The 19,223-nt window shown below is 32.6% G+C and overlaps 2 protein-coding genes across 7 annotated transcripts; one reads left to right on the top strand and one right to left on the bottom strand.

The window, feature by feature from the left end:
- Window positions 1–473: 473 nt before the first annotated feature.
- LOC113849122 (pre-rRNA-processing protein TSR1 homolog) lies at window positions 474–9,479 on the bottom strand. Of its 3 annotated transcripts, none has more exons than XM_027478771.1 (21): window positions 9,304–9,479; window positions 9,102–9,178; window positions 8,930–9,007; window positions 8,538–8,669; window positions 7,463–7,513; window positions 7,232–7,372; window positions 6,991–7,113; window positions 6,795–6,872; window positions 5,020–5,109; window positions 4,821–4,943; window positions 4,109–4,192; window positions 3,728–3,823; window positions 3,402–3,596; window positions 2,937–3,012; window positions 2,577–2,680; window positions 2,239–2,498; window positions 2,041–2,127; window positions 1,711–1,941; window positions 1,450–1,528; window positions 1,245–1,308; window positions 474–1,035 (listed from the first exon to the last, which is right to left on the bottom strand). In XM_027478771.1, the coding sequence occupies exons 1-21, from the start codon at window positions 9,392–9,394 to the stop codon at window positions 920–922; spliced, it is 2,376 nt and encodes a 791-aa protein (XP_027334572.1). In that variant the 5' UTR covers window positions 9,395–9,479; the 3' UTR covers window positions 474–919. The 3 variants fall into 3 exon arrangements, with proteins under 3 accessions (XP_027334572.1, XP_027334573.1, XP_027334574.1); XM_027478772.1 differs by having other exon boundaries at window positions 5,020–5,099; window positions 6,785–6,872; window positions 9,304–9,424; XM_027478773.1 differs by having other exon boundaries at window positions 9,102–9,174; window positions 9,304–9,374.
- A 1,211-nt stretch (window positions 9,480–10,690) lies between these two features.
- LOC113849145 (uncharacterized protein At2g37660, chloroplastic) lies at window positions 10,691–18,926 on the top strand. Of its 4 annotated transcripts, XR_003502073.1 has the most exons (10): window positions 10,799–11,129; window positions 12,794–12,906; window positions 13,063–13,116; window positions 13,262–13,346; window positions 13,567–13,672; window positions 15,381–15,467; window positions 15,606–15,703; window positions 17,639–17,776; window positions 18,158–18,267; window positions 18,595–18,607. XR_003502073.1 is itself a non-coding variant. In XM_027478821.1 (9 exons), the coding sequence occupies exons 1-9, from the start codon at window positions 10,847–10,849 to the stop codon at window positions 18,658–18,660; spliced, it is 1,002 nt and encodes a 333-aa protein (XP_027334622.1). In that variant the 5' UTR covers window positions 10,691–10,846; the 3' UTR covers window positions 18,661–18,926. The 4 variants fall into 4 exon arrangements, 2 of the variants coding, with proteins under 2 accessions (XP_027334622.1, XP_027334623.1); XM_027478821.1 differs by lacking the exon at window positions 17,639–17,776 and having other exon boundaries at window positions 10,691–11,129; window positions 18,595–18,926; XM_027478822.1 differs by lacking the exons at window positions 17,639–17,776; window positions 18,595–18,607 and adding an exon at window positions 18,426–18,567.
- The last annotated feature ends 297 nt before the right edge of the window (window positions 18,927–19,223 follow it).

The raw sequence follows: 19,223 nt of genomic DNA, 5'->3' as shown, positions 1-19,223 counted from the left end.
AAATGTGTGTATAATTTTTTTTAAATGATTATTTTCCCTACAACAGCAAATCCTTTTTTATTATTTAAATTAATGACTCAATAATTAGTTATTAAGCAGGATAATTTTAACAAAAATTACACCTAAAACAATTTAATCCTCTCTCTCTCTCTCTCTCTCACACACACACACACACACACATATAACACTTTCAATTGCAATTGGATCCCTTCCCACTATGCATACAAGTGTCGTGTGTATATGTACAAGTATAAATACTTAACATATCAAATAATAATATTTAAATTATTAAAATTATATATTTTTTATTGTATAATATATATTTAAATTTAAATTTAATTATTTTTTATAATTTAAGTGTAAAAATAAATTTGACTAGCTGCATTGCCCGCGTAAAAACATACTTGTATATTTGTATGTTTAAAACACGGAACAAGTCTTTAGACGCGAAGAACCAAAGACAAAAATGCTTCAAACTTAGAACTAAACCCGACTCAATAATACTTCAAATTAAGCACTTCCAATAGATAATAACTATCGACTGAAAGGTTCAAACCAATAACTTCAAGTGGGTCAATACATCCCAAGTTCATAAGGAGTATGATGTTGCCTACATTAAAATGCACTTCGTTCAGGAATGAAAAAAATATGGTCCTTGAAAAACAAAAATTAACACATTTACCCAAGTACTTTTAAACGTACATGGGAATAACTATTACACTTCAATACTCCTGTATGCAAATACAAAAAGGGAGCACATGGGCAAAAGGGGGTGGAAAAAAAGTAAGTAAATTGTCACTAAACTACATCCTCCATACGAGGAAATCAATCTGAACCATAGCTTCATTCCCAATCAATATACAATTGGCTTTCTTCTGAATTCCTTGACCAATAACAGAATTCAACAGCCATCCCATCACTATTGTGATAAGGGAAAATGATGGGTTGGCCACTTCGGGTATGCACGTTTGTATAAATTCATACACACAGTATCACGCTGTTCAAGAACCCCATTGAGAAGGCACTTCATTGTTCCTAAACAGCAATAAAAGAATATGATCAAATATGACAGGCAACAAGCAGAAATAATAAATGAAAACATAAAAATTGTCACTGAGAATCATGGAAAGCACATGTACATGTGCAATCAAGCAACATATAATATATTTTGACCCTAAAATAACTAGTTGCCAGAATGTTCATAGTAAGATTAATGATAAGGATTTCAAACATTACTAACTTACCATGTGTACCAACAGGTTCTTTAATTCGCCCACGAAGACCACGTTTTGTATAAAGCTCAACAGGCTGCAATCACCACCGACATTAAAATCTCATTAGGATGACGACAATGGAAACCAAATTTTGGGGAGTAAATTCTTTCAATTCTCTTTGCTACCATCCTAGTAAAATTTAAAGATCCATAAATTGGGTAAAATATAATTTCACCTTAAACCATCTAACATCCTCTGGATTATAAAACATGTGTCTCACAGAAGCTTTACGTTTTGATACTCTTTGGGGGTAACTGCACCACAAAAATGTTTGAACACTCCAAATAAGCAACACATAAATTCAATAATCGATTTTCACAAAGATGATGTAAGTCTAAAAGTGGCAATAGTTACATTTCCACTAAGAATCAGTATTGGAAATAAGACAAAAAAAAAAAGAAAACAGAACAGGTCTTGACAAATATCAACAACATACCCTGTCAAAATAACCCGCTTAAGGATTATCCTATCTGGATCAACAGTTTTCAGTGAGCCAACAGCACCCACTGCAGGTGCAGCATCCCCTCCAGTTCTCTTTAGGATTATTGAAGGAAGAGGAGGAAATGAAATTGGTGCATAGATTGAAGCAACTGAAAAGCGCCCAGCATGGAGAAATCTCTCCATCTTGTTCTTGTCTGTATTTATGAATTCACTAGAGAAAATTGGCCTGCAAAAATTTGCAATTAACTAAATATTTCTCCCAAAAAAAGATATATATTATACAATATATATTATACGCCATGGTTGTTCAAATTGACTACCCTACCTGGCAACAAATTGCCGAAACCCTACATGAAATATCAACTCTTCCTTGGATTTGATGGGTGCATCATATGTTTCATGCTTCTTCACACTACAAAACACAAGTGACTTTGGTTCATGACACATCTTTTGAATATTCAGAAAGGACCATAACTTAGAGGGAGGGCACAATGCAAATGGTAAAATAATGACACAAAATCACCTGAAATGAAGAACAGATACTTTGGACTCATGCTTCAACAGGCCACATGCTGTAACTGGTATTGTCTTTGCAAGCATGCATAACTTTGAAGCAACAGCACTAGGCACTCCCATGATATGCAGTCTAGCATATGAGCCAACTGGAATACAGTCCTTCCGGTTTTCTTGATCCAGTTCTAAGGCTTTAGCAAGAACATGTTTTTGTGTTCTTTTAAAATTATCAAATTCAAAAATTCTGGCATAATCTTGGGGTAGAGATTCCTGATATTATTAGAAATGTCAGAAATATTTTAAGGTAAGAGACAAAAACTAAATATAAAGAATTTCCAACACACATACTTTAGGATCCCATGAAGAAGTCCTAAAGGACTTGAGTCCTCTGTATTTTGCAAACCGCTTCCTGGCAGGAACATCTAATGGGGTATCCACTTCATCAGGAAACTCTGCAACAAGAAAACAAACAAATGACAGGCAGCACATTAGAAAGAGTATCATTATATTCATAGGCTCATTCCTGGTTATCTTAGGCAAACTTCCCAACAAAATACAAAAGGTATGAATAAGAAAGTAGAAATTTTAAAAAATAAACTCATTTGGATAACTTTTAGACATAGGCAGACCAAACATTCATGCCTTTTTCAAAAAGAGGCAAATGAGACCAATAAATTTGAATAAAAATAGAAAAGGAAAGAAATGCACCTTCATCTGCAGCATGTGCTTCTTTAAGTTCCTTTAGTTCATCTTGTATCTTCTCTCTGGTCATGTTATCCACTTCCTGTAATATACAACAGAAAAGTAGTCATGCATTGATAATATAGATGAGAGTTTAGAATCCATTAAAATGAATTGTGCACAAATGAATAACAGTAGGTTTAATGAAATTCTCACAAAATCTACTGTATTAAAAGCTTGTGTGGTGCACAAGCTCATAAAATTTAACAATGATCCAATGATGGCAACTACTAAAGGTCGCTCTTAAAATTAATGAATAATATGGCTATCAAACAACCATGTCAATTAATCCCCACCACAAACACACATTAAATGAAGAAATGCCTGCCAAAAAGTTTAGAAAAAGCTTAGCAGACCAAGGTGTGGGGGGAGAACCAGAGACTGTCCAACAATGACAAACATTTATGTAACAAGTGTTTTCTAGAACCTCACCATCATAACTGAATCATTGTCAGTTTCTTCCTCAGAATCTCCAAATCTAAGTGAAGCGTCATCATCAAATTCTGAATACTTATTTCCCTCTTGAGCAGAAAACCCTTCTTGCCCTTCATCCAACAACATATGATCATCATTTTCATCGTCACAATCTGACTCCTCCTCATCAGAATCATCAACAATCCATGCAGCCTGAAAATTTAAATAAAATCTACATTCTATTATTTCTATACTGGATATTTGGTAAGCCAAAAAAAATAAAAATTAAAACAAATAGGTCATCAAAAACCACTATGAAATAAGTGAATAAAAAAAGTTCAGACCTGATATTCTGAAGTGCCACGGGGAAGACTCCTCTTTTTTATCTTCTTCTTTCCATCTTCATCAGCCTTAGCAATTTCAGCCTCTGTTGGCCATGTCTAGTGAAAAGTAATGATACCCAAAATATTAAACAGAAGAATCAGACATTCAAACAGAAGAGGGGGGAAGGTTGTTGTTGACCAATCAACAGTAAAAACAATTGGGCAACAATTGATAGGTCATTTTGGCTAGTCTTCAGAATTTCTTTTGGTAAACCATTTGGTCTTAGTATTAAAAATATTAAAATGAAAAAATAATGTTTATAGAAAACGGGTAAAAAAAGACAGATGAATACATAAACTTAAAAAAAGGAATAATAAAAGGGATGAGATTTCATTATCTACCTGCTCTCCAGCAAGAGGATCAGGTATATTCTCAATGACTATGGCTTCCTGGTTATGAGGATCTGGAACCAAAGAGCCAATGACCTAAAATATAAAAAAGGTGGAAAAGCAGGGAACAGGTAAACACAGTTTACATGAATAAATAAAGCATAGAATTAGAAGAAAAATAATTGAAAGATCACAATGTCTATTCTTACGAATAGCATGTACTAAATGCAACAGCTATAACAAAAATTGAAAAGATATTCCCTTTTAATTGGCGACTATCAAAAAAATCAGAAATTTCAGGCAGTCAATTTTAGGAGGGGAGGGATGTGCATGTTTTCAGATTGAACAAAATCTGTCCTTTTAATATTTAACATCAATTCAACCGAATGTAAACGTATTCCATCTCATTTAATATTGTTATTTTCCATATTCATTTAAGTGAATTTATGTATATATTTAGCATATGCAAAAACAACAATCAAGCCTTTTCCCACTAAGAAGGGTTCACAACATAAATCAAACAATGCTAAAAATGTTTTATTGTGAATTGTGTCTATACTCTATAGATAAATTATTGATCTTTAAATCTGTACACTTCACACATGCAATTATATTTTTTGACATATTGTTATATGTATGCACATGCGTGTGTTGAAAATGAAGTTGAACCTAAAAACCATAACACTTGTTCCTTTAACAGTTGCAAAAATGTATAAGCCTGTACCTCCACAGCATGGATTTCTTCTGAATCCATTAAGTCCTGATTTTTCCTTGCATTCAAAGGACAAGGATCTTTAAGAACTTCAATTTTACCCAATTGGAAATCTCCTGCACCTGACACATGAACCTGGTAAAACAAAAACTGTGAGACAACTAATAAATCAATGCAACTATAATAGCAAATCCATGAACTTGCTGATTACCAGTTGATTGACTGAGAGGCTACGAGCATGAAGATAACCAGTGAGAAGCAGCGTGCATTTTTCAGAGTTTCCATCATATACTGCATCAACCTATTGTTTAGGGTGGCAAAGATTATAAAGTCATTAAAAAACCTGTTCATGAATTGATACCATCAATCAAGATCTTTAGACCAAACAACATTAGGGCACTTCATAAAAAAAAAAAAAAAAACTATATGTGAACATTAACTCTTAATGTCTTAATAATATAATCTTCAGGTTTTCCTACAGCCACAAAAATTGCAAACTTGATTAAACTAGACTGTTACCTTTGCTAGGTAACTGTTAGGATCAAGGCATATCAAAACATTCCAAGTCAAACTATGCTCAAGAATGTTATTAAAGGGAAAAATTCAAAATGTTGGGTTAACAATTAATATTTTCATTTTTTTGAGTAAATATATAATGTGGTCCTTGAAAGTGACATTTCGTTATCTTTGGCATAGTTGTTAATCTCGGATAGCGGCAAATAGCGGCTGACCCCTAAAGTGCTATAGTGGAATAGCGTAAGCAGGATGATCGCTATTTTATAATATGCATATATTATTATATAAAACATTATAACATGACTGTTATATTAAACAAAAATGCTTTCATATGATAAATCACTGAACAGAAGCTGAAAAATCTGATTTTTCCGGTGAACAGAAAAATAGAGATGCCGGAAAAACTAATTTCTCCGGTGAAAAAAAAAAAAGAGGATACACCTCAGAGGAGATGCGAGAAAAGCTTGTTCCTCCGGCGAAATGGAGCAGGTGAGCCTCCGGACAAGCTGATTTCTCCAGCGAAATGGACTGGATGCACCGCTGAGAATGGGAGAAACTACTACGCAGATCTCGGTCTTTTTGCAGAGAGAGGAGAGTGTGAGGAAGATGGGTTTCTTTTTTCCCCCAAATGACCTTTGTACCCTTAACAAATAATCTAAATGGTGTGTTTTATAAAAAAATAGAATAGGGTTTCTTTCTTTCTCCTAAATCACGCGATTGCACACGAACGTCTCACTGTTTTGGCTGCAAACGCCCGCACCTGCCGCGACATGCCAAACGCCCTGCGATGTGGTGGCAGTGGCAGCCAATGGCCACGCCGCACCACTCCGGCGCGATAGCGCCACTATAGCGCGCTATTAACAAGTATGATCTTTGGTCCTTGAAAGTTTTTCTATGTAAAATTTAGTCCTTGAATGTGTGAACTTACTTACGTTGTGGTCCTTTTCTAACAAAAAAATGTAAGAAAAATAGGAGTAAATGGAGGCAAAATTAACATTAACAAAGACCAAATTGATACACTGGCACTTCCAGGGTTCAATTAGTTCCCAAATAAGACCAAATTGTGAGTAAATTAGCACATTCAAGGACCAAATTGTACAAAATAAAACTTATAGGGATTAAAGGTATACAGAGTGTCAGTTTCAGGGACTAATTTGTTTATTTGCTCTTTTTTTTCAAAATCTATTTAGCTTTTTTCCAAAAAATGGGAGAATGAATGGGGCAGAACGAATTAGGATGGAAGATAACAGTCAGGTTTCAAGATAACTTCCATTGCCATGGGAGAGGGAAAGCAACATACCAAGCCCTCATCATGGGCAAAACATGTTAATTTCCTGGGAGTGTATTTTTTAAAGCATATACCAAACATGAGAATTTCATATTCCCAATTTGAATTTCTCAAGAAAAACTACAAAACCTCAAAAAAAACACATTATAGAAGTTCAGAGCTGGATCAGCACAAATCCAAACCTTTTGGGACAAGAGGTAAGATCGTTGATTTCTCCAATGAGGAACCTTAAGCCTTTGCTCTTTAAAGAGCCACAAGAACTGCAATTGTAAAGAGGGAAGAAGTAGTAGGCTTAGATAATCAAACTGGGCATTCATTTGATGATATGTTCAGCAGGTACAATCATAATTTTCACCCAACAATGAGAGAAGTAACTACCTTGTGCAGCTCATCCTTTGTATCAGCCGGATAAAATTTACAATCTTCAGGAAATTCAGAGGCGAGACTAGATGTACACATCTTCTTCAGTTCATTTCTTTGTTTAAGCTCAGTAGGTAGATCCTGAAGGCAGAAAATGAAAATTCCACACAAATGGCTAAAACTTGATTTCTTCATGAAAGGTTATAAGATTATGTAAATTAGTTCATAAGTTCAAAACATTAAATCCACCATAACTTACACGAATAAACACAGCAGTGCTTGGTAAACCAAGAGACCTAAATACAGAAAGGCATTGACTTCCAAATGAGTCAATGTAGTAAGAATCGGGTTCTTTGCAGAAAGACCTTACAGAGGTCACAAAAACCAGTAGATCAGCGACCTACAATGAAAACAATGTCCAATGATAATCAAGAGCCACATTTTTGGCACTCTAAAAGTGATAAAACAAATCAGATAGAAACAATAATACCTTGGCCATTTCCATGCATGATAGGAGATCACCATGAGGTGCTTTTAGAACCTGCAGTGCAGAACGTTTGATCAATATTATAAAATCCTATTCACCATAACAAACCTGGGAATACAACTTCATACAAAAAGCATAATAAAATATTCATTCAATGAATATAAATTACAATTTTGGTGCTCACTTCCCAAAAAACTGATAAAGAAAATGAGGATCCAATCTTGGACCAAATTAACCAAGGCCCAAAGGTTTGGAAAGTGTATTAGAGGTGGACACGTAGTAGCTACCAGGAACAAGAGAAGTTTGTTACGCAGAAAGGTGATTCTATTACATGTGACGGAAGAGAGATTCAAATAGGCACATGTGGATTAGAAAGGGGTGTGGAAAAACTGAATAGTGAATTTGGCTGTTGATTTGGGACCCCTCAGCTCTGGGAGTTGGGAGGTAATAGTCAATTTTTTTTATATTTCTGAATTTGTTAAGTTCTGCAGTTCCATTATAAACCAGGTGCAGCATGCAGGTATATATTCTAATATATGAGAATGAATACATTCTGATCTTCATAACTCCACATCATTAAAAATAATTATTAAATGTTAACCATTAAAGTTCTTTCAGACTATTAACTCAATCATTGCTGTATCTATATAAATTTTTTCATTCAAATTCATTAGTAAGTGCTAACAATTATGCAAGCCAAAGCAACATTGTACTCCCATATACACGTAACACATCCACGACTTCTTAGTTCTTATATCGAATGTCAATATACATCTTAAAATCAATCTAAAATTATAAAATATTTCATTGATTGTGATATATTTTTTGAAATATATGAAAATAAAAATTGCTTTATCACATTCTTTTGGTATTTCAATTTTATAGATTTGACATGAAAATTCAAGATAAGAGATAGTGGTAATTCAACAGTTGAATTGATAAACAATACATTCTAAATAAAGTAGTTGAAAGTGATGTAAGAATGTATGTTACACCATTGTAAAACATCATTCCCGCATATAAAAGCCTCTCAACAAGTTAATAAGTTTACAGAGACTAAGGCAGCAATGCAGCATACCGTTATTCTTGTCCTATATTCAGAAGAAGCAACCGTTCCTGGCAGACCCATAGAAGAACCTTTAGATAATATTGACAAGAGATCCCCAGCAAGTGATTCTAAATCCACAGAAGCAGAGAGGCCAAAGAGCACCTGCAAAGAACAAATGATAATACGGTGTGAGGACATAACATAAAATAAGAAAATGCTAAATAGTCTCCTAAGGGCATTGGTTATGAAATAAAAAGTAAAAAAAATATATAAGTGCTCTCACGCTAGTAATTTTCAATACATCCTAACTTAATTTTCAATAAAAACTTACTCTTTATTAATTTCTTAACCTACTAGCAAGACCCTATATTTCAAAAACAAATGCCCAATTCAATTCCATTAAACAACCATGCTTTACTCACTATAACTCGAGGAGGACTTCGCGACCCACTCAATTCTCTTTTTTCTTTCAAAACCGCAGCTCTTTTCTGATCACGTATCTGTAAATTTGCTAACAATCAGTGCTCTGATAATTAAAAAACAAAAAAAGCAACACGCAAGGTACAATAACAACAACAAAACAGAGACGAATACCATTTTATTTCTCTGAATTCGAGCAGCACGTGCTCCTTTTCCAACATTGCGCTCTGTTTTCGCGACCGCGATTCTATCTAAACAACCGATTCGAAAAACCAAACATTACATAAGACAAACAAAAACATCAACAAAGTCTTATTCCACAGGTCGGCCACATGAATCACACGACAAACATGAAAAAAGAGGAAAAAAATTCAACCTTTGACAGATGTTTTATGAACATTCCGAGAAGATTTAGAAGAGAAGCGAGACTTGTGAGGCTTATTCACTTGAACTCGCGTCCCTCCCATTGTAAGCAAAACCCTATTTGGGAAGCAAAAAAGCTGCACAGGGTTTTAGCAAACAAAGAAACTCAAGCCATATAAAATTTTATATATTCGATACAAACCCTCGTAATAAACCTGTTATCTGTGCTACCCGGTTCGAACCAAATCAAACCCATTACTATCATACCGGGTCAGGGCTTCGATAGAGAGAGAACATAAAAGGGCAATAAATAAAGATAAACTAAGATTAAATAAAGTAAATTACATAAACTTTTGAATAATGTTAATAAAATTAATTTAATAAAAAATTTAAATCTCCTATTATAGTTTACAATTTTTACTTAATCAAAATTTATTTATAATTTTAAATTACATAAAATATTATTTAATTTTAAAATTATTTTAAAAAACCCATAATTCCTCCTTTTGTTTCCTTGGGAAGAGATTCTTGTTATCAATAAAAAATATTTTATTTTCTATTATTTTCTTTTTTAATTATTATTGTAATTAAATATAATTTTTTATTTCTTTATCTTCAAAAAAAAATTTATGTATTCCCACAAAAATTTGAGATAATATTAATTATTAATTTCTATTAATATTCTTTTACTAACATAAAATACTACTAAATACATAAATAAAATAATAAAAGTTGTTCCATTTTACCATATAATTTTATATTCAAGTAAATATAATTATATCAAATATTCTAAAAAAATTACTGTACATAATAGTTTTACCGAACTTAAACTATATTACTTTTTAATAAAAAATACTTGATGTATAGAAAAGAAATATTTATACAACTTGAATAGTTCAAGAATAAAAAACATCCTATTTATAAAAAAAATGTAAATTAGTAAAAAAAATAATAAATTTTAATAAATTATATTTTAAATTTTTTTCTCTCTTTAAACACTAAATAAGAAAGAAGTAATTAAATAAAAAAGTAAAATATTAACTAATTTATTTTAAATAATTTTTCTATTAAAGTTAATTTTATAAAAATTATGATCATTTAGGGTCTGTTTCCCAGCACAAATTTATAATTTATTTAACTATTTTTTTATAATTTTTTGTCAACAAACTACTAATACTGTTCATCAATAATTTTTTAAAGCTAGTTTATTAGAAAAGTGATTTCAAATAACATTTAACTTTTTGAAAATTAACTCATTTTTTTTCTGACATAACTTTTAACATTTTAAATAATTTATAAGCCACTAGTTATAACTATAAATTTTAAGAGACTAGTTATAGACTTAATTTTTGGCAACAGCGTCTTCATTAAAAAAAGCTATTCATCCAAACACAAAAATCAAAGAGAAACATAGCAACAGCGGGAAACGTGGCAGCACGACAAAACATACTTCTGAATTCTGAGGTCTTCATTTATTACAAAAATAGAAAAGAAAAACATGTGGTGACTAAATTGGTGGGCTTGTTGAACGCTGCAGAGGTAGCTGTTACTGTTTCATGGCTTCTTCAACTGCCACACTTACACTCCCTTTGGCTTTCACCCAACAACAGCATAACTCTCTTTCTCAGCGCCAAGTTTTCTCCTTCACTAATATCCCAAACAGGGTTTCCCTGTATTGGAGAGGGAATTCTAGTAAGTATTCAAAGTGTGTTTATGCAAGAGCTGTTTCAACCAACGAGGAAGTGAATCAAACTCAGAGTTCAGAGTTGAAGAACGATACCCAAAGCACCCCATCATCCTCCAAACTCGTCCTTGTTGTTGGTGGCTCTGGTGGCGTTGGTACTAATTCTTTTCATCTTCCTTTTTTCCCGTGTTTTGTTGTTTCCTCAAATTCAAATATGTTTTAAGTTTCTAATTTTTTGTGAATATTAAATTTTAGTCTCTGTTTTTCTTTTAAATTTTAGTCTCTGTCTTTTCAAATTTCAAAGCTTTGGGTCCTTAACGATGCACTATCAACGACAATGCGGTTTTATAAGAGATTTTCACCTGTCAATGTTTTATGCTGCGTGTAAATTTTTATTGAATCAAATCGTCGCTGTGGATAAAAATTGTTGAATTTTGACAAAGTAGGGACGAAAAATTTAAAAATAAATAAGAAATTAAATTAAAATCTGCCAAAATTACATAGACCAAAATATTTTAAGCTTTATTTGTTTTCTATGGACTGATTTTATGACCTTATTTCTAGTTCGTATTAATTATATGGAGATTTTAATGTGTTTAGGACATAAAATTATAAATTAATAAATAATATTTTTTCGTCAAAATTTACATATTTAATATTATCAATATACTGTATTCTCTGTTTTTCAATAAAAAATTACTATATATAAGTTCTTATTGTGTATTTTTGGACATACATTAAAAAAAACTGTAATTATATTTACAATTATATATCAATGTATTTTTGGACGTACATTATGTTGTAGTCGTCTTGTATATTTCAAGGATAGTTTGTGTTTGGCTTGTACATAAAATTCTATATACCTACTAATAGGTATATATAAAATTCTTAAATACAATAAGGGTTAATGTGTAATAATAGTATACTAATTAAAGGAAGTAGCTGTAATTTTTCAATTACAAAGAATATTAGTTTAGTTAGCGTTAAATATAAAGGATGCAAGTGTAATTATGTTTTCTTTTACCACTGCTGGTGGAGTTGTAAGTGGGAGTAAATTGTGATTTAAATTTTTTTAAATTTCTATGTTTATTTTACAGACAAGCTTATTTAAAAGAAAAAAAAAATCACTGCAAGATGTTTCAAGAGAAATATTTATTGTTTACTGATTTTATCACAAGTGATTAAAAGTTTATTCAATATAATTTATTAATAATAGGTGTTTGATAACTCAAGTATTGTATATCACAAAACGTTTTGAAGTTTACCAAATATTGAACTAGCAATTAATAAGTATTTTTCAACTTATCAATAAACCCTCTTCTTGGTCTGATTTAGACAATTGTCCTTTAAAAGATTTTTTATCAAACAAACCCCTTAAAGATTAAGTGTTATTACTCCTTAAAAATTTTTCATTAAATTAGTTCCTCAAAAATACAAATAGTTACCATATTCATCATTTTGTTTCACCTTTTAGACTTATGTAAGGATGAATATAGTGATATTTAGATATGTAAATGACCAATTTGATGATAAAATCTTTGAAGGACTAATATGGTAATTCTCAATCTTTGAAGGCGAAGTTGAGGGTTTACTCTATAACTAATTGATATACCACAACTAAATAAACATGAGTATAGTAGTGATTTGTGTTATTTGTATAACCTTCCCTCATTATGTATTTGTATGCCTTTGGGATCCCTTTTTTAATTTTATTTTAGCATTCAGATTAGAAATGTAAAATGTGGAAATGCATACATATTCACGGCAATAGTTTGATTGGGGAAGTTTGTGAAGCAGTTCCCTTATACTTACTATTCAGGGCAGCTGGTGGTAGCATCACTGCTTCAACGGAATGTTAAGTCACGCTTGATACTTAGAGATCCTGAGAAAGCCACAGAACTGTTTGGTGAACATGATAAGAAGAAACTGCAGGTTTATCATCTACTCTTTAGTGAGCAGTTGAAGTGCAAATTTAATTGCTTTAAAAGTTCCCCTGTGAAATAACAAGCTTTGTGGGTCAATTTGATTATTCATCAATTCTTAATTTATTTTCTAGTCATATAGAGCTTCTGATTTTGAACATAATAGGTATTCAAAGGAGACACAAGGAAGCAAGAGGATTTGGATCCATTCATATTTGAGGTAAACTCTTCGGAGTATTTTACTGAATAATACAAGGGTGATCTGAATAATTTTTATTTTGATGAGTCATTTCATCAGAAAAGAAAATGTAGGACATAATTTATGTTTCTTATGTTCTCTTTGCTTCTTATTACTTGCTTTATAGGGTGTCACACACGTGATTTGCTGCACAGGAACGACAGCTTTTCCTTCAAAGCGGTGGGATGATGATAATACACCAGAAAGGGTTGGTAAGAATCATGTTGTGCATATGTTGCTGCATTTGATGTCATAACTATAATGAAATAGAAGATTAGTTAGGTGAAGATTGAATCGAATGTGGAAAATCTAAACATAATAGTAATGCTAATGCCTTCTATTCAAAGTTGCCTACAACATAGAATTCATCAGCATTTCAAGCACCTGTAAATATTTGGATTTTGATATTGACTATAAATATTTAATTTGAAGATTGGGTGGGAGTAAAGAATCTAGTATCTGCATTGCCTCCCTCAGTGAAGAGAGTTGTTCTTGTGTCATCAATAGGTGTGACCAAGTTCAATGAGTTGCCATGGAGGTAAGAATACCTCATATTTTGTTCTTAATTAACAAACTTGGCTGTGACTTTTATAGTATCATCATTTGGCTTGCAAGAAAGCTTTTCTTTACTGGTAATTCAGACTATGGTCTTTATAAAATCTTAATGAGATATTAGTCTAAACTTTAAAAAATTAGTTTAAGTTGTCCTTGATATAAAGACTTTTTTTCTTTCAAAAATCAAGTAACATTAGATGAAAACTCGCTAAAAATTTGAAATTAACTGATGGTCATTTTATTATTTTAATTCAATTGCTAGTTTTCTGTTGGCTATTCTTGATTCTAGAATTGGTATCATTGTGTATACATACTACTGTGCTCTAAACTTAGGTAATTGAAATTGTCTAACTTATCCTAGTCATTATGAAAGGTACTGGCAGGAGAAAAGAAGAATATTTAATTCAGAAAGTAGAGGAAATCAGAGAGAAAAGTAACTTTGGAATAATTCTTGTCTCCTTTTCCATAACAATCAGTGCTATATAAGCACAAATGATTACACCGCCTCAAAAGAAAAAGACAAAATACAAAATAATAGAGAGAGGTAATAAGATTCCCTCAATCATTTCTTCATAACAGATTTTCCCTTCTTACGGCTATTCTGGCACGTCATGTAGTCAGTTAGGCCTTTCCTCTATCAGCAAGGGAGATTCATTTGAGGGAGAGGTAATGGGGCGATGTGTGGAATTGTTCTCAACAGTATTTGTTGGCCCATCAGAGTCAATGAGGGATATAGGCCCAGTGATCGTTACACATTACCAAGACTTACATTCTCAATTTTGTTTTTGCAAAAAGTACAAATTGACTGATGACCTGCAGGAGAGGGAGGGAACAACATTAGAGGAATTCCTAAATGTGCTAAATAAGAACTCTGCATTAAGCCTTAGGTGGGCCCTTCCTTTTACTCTCCACCCCCACCCCCCAAAGAATTTGTACCTTTGTAGTAGACCATTAATAGCTGATGTCGCCTTTGGGAAGGGAATTGATTTGAGGCTTTACCTCCATCTGCTAGGACCTAACACAAGATTGGTCTTTAGCACTAGATGGGAATTTAAAAAACGTTTTTTCTCACCTCACATCCTATATGAAATCCTCAATATTTTGTTCTGTACCTTGTGTTGTTGGAACCCTTAAGCAAGTCAAGTACATAAAACAAGTCTAGTACCCTTATTTCTCTGTCTACAATTCTGCATCATTCCCATATTCATCCTTTCGTAGCAGCTTTCTTTTGGGACAACTGTTAGTAACAGTTCAAACTGTGAGATGTCAATAATACATGTGAAAAATGCGAACAACACATTTTATAACTCTTTTTCTAATAGTCTCTTAGTAATTGGCTAAAATTTATTAAAAATTGTAAAAGAATGTGGGTCTCACTCTTAATGTAATGATTTTCAATCCTAATTTAATGATTCTTTCTCATACTTTTGTAATTTTCAATACATTTTAGCAATTGAGAGTATGTTCCTAGCATTCCTCTAATACATATTATCCTCACTGCATCTTCATTTTATATACTCATTCATGGTCTTCATTAGTACCTACTTTATTAAAATATCTATTATTTGGTTTTTGGAAAAAAGGATCATTAGACATCAGGCAATAAACTCTAGGTGATCAATGATATACTTAGTTGCGTTTATGCTCCAAATTTTTTCTGATGGTGTTTTTAATGTTGTTTTTTCTTGTAGTATTATGAACCTATTTGGTGTCCTAAAATATAAGAAGATGGGTGAGGATTTTCTTAGGAGTTCTGGCCTTCCATTTACCATAATCAGGTAAGGTGAAATTCTAGCATGTTTCATACTTGGTGGTGTTGATACTTGATGAACAGAGAAGTTGAGGACTTTTGACTTGGAGTATGTGGGTCTTAAATCTTGAAGTCTCCTCATATGGCATATTTAAATGCATTTTAGAGCTGGAAGGTTGACAGATGGACCTTACACATCGTATGATCTCAATACTTTGCTCAAAGCAACAGCTGGACAACGACGAGCAGTCCTTATAGGTCAAGGTATATGAATAATGTTCATTTATAACTATTGTACAATGAAAGCATTTATTTCCCTTTTTGTTGCCAATTTCCTAAGCAATTTTCACCTAAGCAGATTACCAAGCTATACCAATTGTATGTGCGAATATAGTCTAGCAAACCAATAAGGTGATTTGCTAGGCAATGTAGCTTGTTTCATAGACAAAAGGGAAATAGGGTTCCCACCACTCTTTGTCTAATGAAGCAGGAGCCTGAACTGCAGTTGAATTTCCTTAGTTAGATGCATAACTGTATGATGGTCTTGTGATAGATACCCATTAGTTATTGTTGAATTTGGGCTTTAAGCCTAACCCAACTCTAAAAGTTATCTCGTAAGTTGAGGATTGTTTTAGCCTTTATAAACTTTTATTTATCTATATGACCATATTTGTAGTTGTAGGACTTAAAAAACACATCCCCTCATGATAAAGATTGGACATCTCAGGTCAAAAATTGTAGGACTGATTTTTATTTTTTTTTAAATATTGCATTGGAAATGCAGAGCTGGGTAGGTGGCACTAGGGAAACCGCAGGACTAGGTTAATTACACTTGGAAAATCTGTGGGGCCAAGTTGTTTTTAGTCAAGGGTAGCCCAATATTGGATCTAAGATGGGCTTTGATACCATGTTGAATTTGGGCGTTAAGCCTAATTCAACCCTAAAAGTTAGCTAGTAGGTGAGGATTGTTTTAGTTTTTATAGGATCCTATTTAGCCATATCCGCAGCTGATGTGGTACTTTAATAGTTAGTTGCTTAGTTATGTTTGTTTGAGAGTTTATAATTATCACAATTCTGTAACCCTTGCGCATGCTACATGTATGTATTGGGGTTAGAACTTCACAAACTCTCTCTCTTGTAAATAAAATATGGCATCCTAACAATTAACAGAATAGTTCTGAGGATAATGGCATTTAGCAACCAATCCAACACTTCAATCTAGCAACTCATCTATAATGTTTAATTTTGATTGAAAATAATGCACTTACAACCTATGGCATGTATGTCTTTGTCAAACGAAACTAAATGGGTAGATGCATCACAGAATTTTTATTCAGATCCATCCTATTCTCCTACATAGCTTTCTGCTACCCATCATCATGTGCAAGACTGAGAAGAGAAAACGCTCTTTTCGAGCAAGGGTGATCTCCTAGAGAAATAAAATTGGAATTAACTCTTTGCCTTTTTTTTTTCATTCCACTCGCAACACATATAGTGTGAATTAGTTACAAACAAAACGAATCTAATGCCACGTGGATAACAAACAACAAAAATATATCAATAAAAATTGGAAGAATAGTAAATTTCAAATATTAACTTCAGACTCAAAAACTCAAAAACTACTCATAGTCATTTAGCCACTGGGGTTTTTGCTTATTCCTCTTAGGTCTTGCAAAATTGGGCTTTTTTGATGCTATAGGCCCAAGAATTTTCCCTTCCTAGCTATGTGGTAATTGGGCCCCAATGCTTGCGACCTTATCAAAGACCCTTTGAGACAAACTTTGGAACCGTAACATAATCCTCTAGGAAAACAGTGTTTCAATTTGAGTAAGGGGATAGACATCTTATGACAGAGGTAGCTGGGTAGATGCAAGATTGTTTACCTCTGACAAGCCATTGAGGCATCAAGACTATGATTTGGTTTGTTGGAGAGCAAAGAGAAGGAAACAAAGTGACCATTAGTGGCTATGATGAAGCTAATGGTGATCAAGTGCTGCTAAGAAACTGTGAAATTGTTGGTTAGTACATTAGGATGTACTTACCCTTCAGTTGAAAAACACAACTTAAATGCCAATGTAGCAGGGAAGCACACAGAACCATTGCAGGCATTCTATGGTGTGAATTCAAGCACATACAGAGCACTGTGTTCTTGACCATTAACAATGATCTTTGTGAACTTGTAGTTTTTCATTTTAGCAGGCGGGGACTGGGTGATATTTGCTGATGGATAATACATTAAGAGGAGAGTTTTTGAAAAGGAAAAAAGGAATAGTAGCAGTGGATTTGTGAGGCTTGTATGGGGATACTGGAAAGGTATTGGATCAGGTCAGACTAAGGGTAAGTCAATGCAGGCTAAAATTATCAGTCATTATTAGCACTGTGTATGATGTGAGTTGACTTGTATATGGCAGAAAAGGAAAAACAAACCATTATTTCTTATTCTACAGCCATATATATAATCTAACGCATCATTTAACATGTTCGTTAGTCGTTACACTTGTTAGCACTGTGTATCTACTACCCATTAATTACATGGGCAGTTATGCATAAAATGTTTGTGTGAATATGGTTTTCTTTTCCATGTTTAATTATTGTCTCTACATTTGGGATAAGTTTCCCTTAGCATAATAGATAGATACTTGTTTATTAATATGATTCATTTGTACACTTTGCTAGTGTTTTTCTTTAAAGTTTAGAAATTTGGCAATGGGCTTTCAGGAGATAAATTAGTGGGAGAGGCCAGCAGAATTGTGGTTGCTGAAGCTTGCATACAGGCATTAGATCTAGAAGTCACTGAAAACCAAGTATATGAAGTTAACTCTGTTGAGGTAAATTTTAAGTGGCAAATTTGGTATTATACATGAATGTGTTACGTGTGTGAGATCATAAACACTTGATAGAATCTCCTTGATTGTGAATGCTAGGCAGATAGCTGAAAAGACCTGATAGTTTGATGCCTTGAATTTCCTAGTTTGTGAATTTTCAGCCTTAAAGCAATGGAAAATGTGTCACCTAAAAGTAATGTGCTTGATGAATAAACAGTTTATCATGCTTCACATAATTTAGTTACTTCTATTTGTTGCTGTTAAGTTTGTGTTTCACATGTAAATCAAATGCTGGAAAATATTTATATAATTTGTTTATATATATTTTAGGGTGAAGGTCCTGGAAATGAAACTAAGAAATGGCAAGAACTATTCGAGGCAGTACACTCCCGCTGACTGGTCTTCCAATAAATTACCATAGTGCTTCGATCCATGTACATCGCCATTTATTTGATAGCATTATATGAAGAATGATATTGCGAAGTGTTACAAATTTTTTGGTACAAAAATATTAGTGACATGGTCTTTTTTAATTCGTTATTATATTATTAGAATTGCTGTGTAGAAAGAAGTTAAGTACACAAATAACGAATTTAATAGTTGAAATTGGAGCATGACCTTCGAAAATGCTAATGCAAAGTATTCCCAATTAGATGCATTCTTATTTAAATACAATAATAGTACCTAGGAAATTTAAAGATGACATCATTCAATACTATTAATCACACTCAATCTTTTACTTTCTTTTATTTGAGAAGAAGGGGTGTTTTGAAGAAAATGAAAGTGGATAAAATTCTTATTTTAAATAAAAATATTTTAAGTTTATAATTTTTTGAAATAAAATATAAAATGATAGATTAATATAAATTTAATGCATTAATAATTTATTTACCATCATAAATAATAGATTTTTTTAATTTAAAGTTAAAATTTTGCTTTCCCTCTCTTTAGTCCTTCCA

The sequence above is a fragment of the Abrus precatorius genome, unplaced genomic scaffold (genome assembly GCF_003935025.1).
Source record: "Abrus precatorius isolate BTA unplaced genomic scaffold, Abrus_2018 Scaffold9, whole genome shotgun sequence".
Lineage (NCBI taxonomy): Eukaryota > Viridiplantae > Streptophyta > Magnoliopsida > Fabales > Fabaceae > Abrus > Abrus precatorius.
This window is presented reverse-complemented; position numbering and strand designations above follow the sequence as displayed.

Bases quoted from the DNA above. Each gene is read 5' to 3' on its own strand.
- LOC113849145 (XM_027478821.1), top strand. From the start codon at position 10,847: ATGGCTTCTTCAACTGCCACACTTACACTCCCTTTGGCTTTCACCCAA. The intron at 15,468-15,605 runs GTAAGGTGAAAT...AATGCATTTTAG, and splicing joins CTTCCATTTACCATAATCAG to AGCTGGAAGGTTGACAGATG. The intron at 18,268-18,594 runs GTAAATTTTAAG...TATATATTTTAG, and splicing joins ATGAAGTTAACTCTGTTGAG to GGTGAAGGTCCTGGAAATGA.
- LOC113849122 (XM_027478771.1), bottom strand. From the start codon at position 9,394: ATGGGAGGGACGCGAGTTCAAGTGAATAAGCCTCACAAGTCTCGCTTC. The intron at 3,824-4,108 runs GTAGATAATGAA...ACTTTTCACTAG, and splicing joins ATCCTCTTGCTGGAGAGCAG to ACATGGCCAACAGAGGCTGA. The intron at 2,128-2,238 runs GTGATTTTGTGT...TGTGTTTTGTAG, and splicing joins GTATCTGTTCTTCATTTCAG to TGTGAAGAAGCATGAAACAT.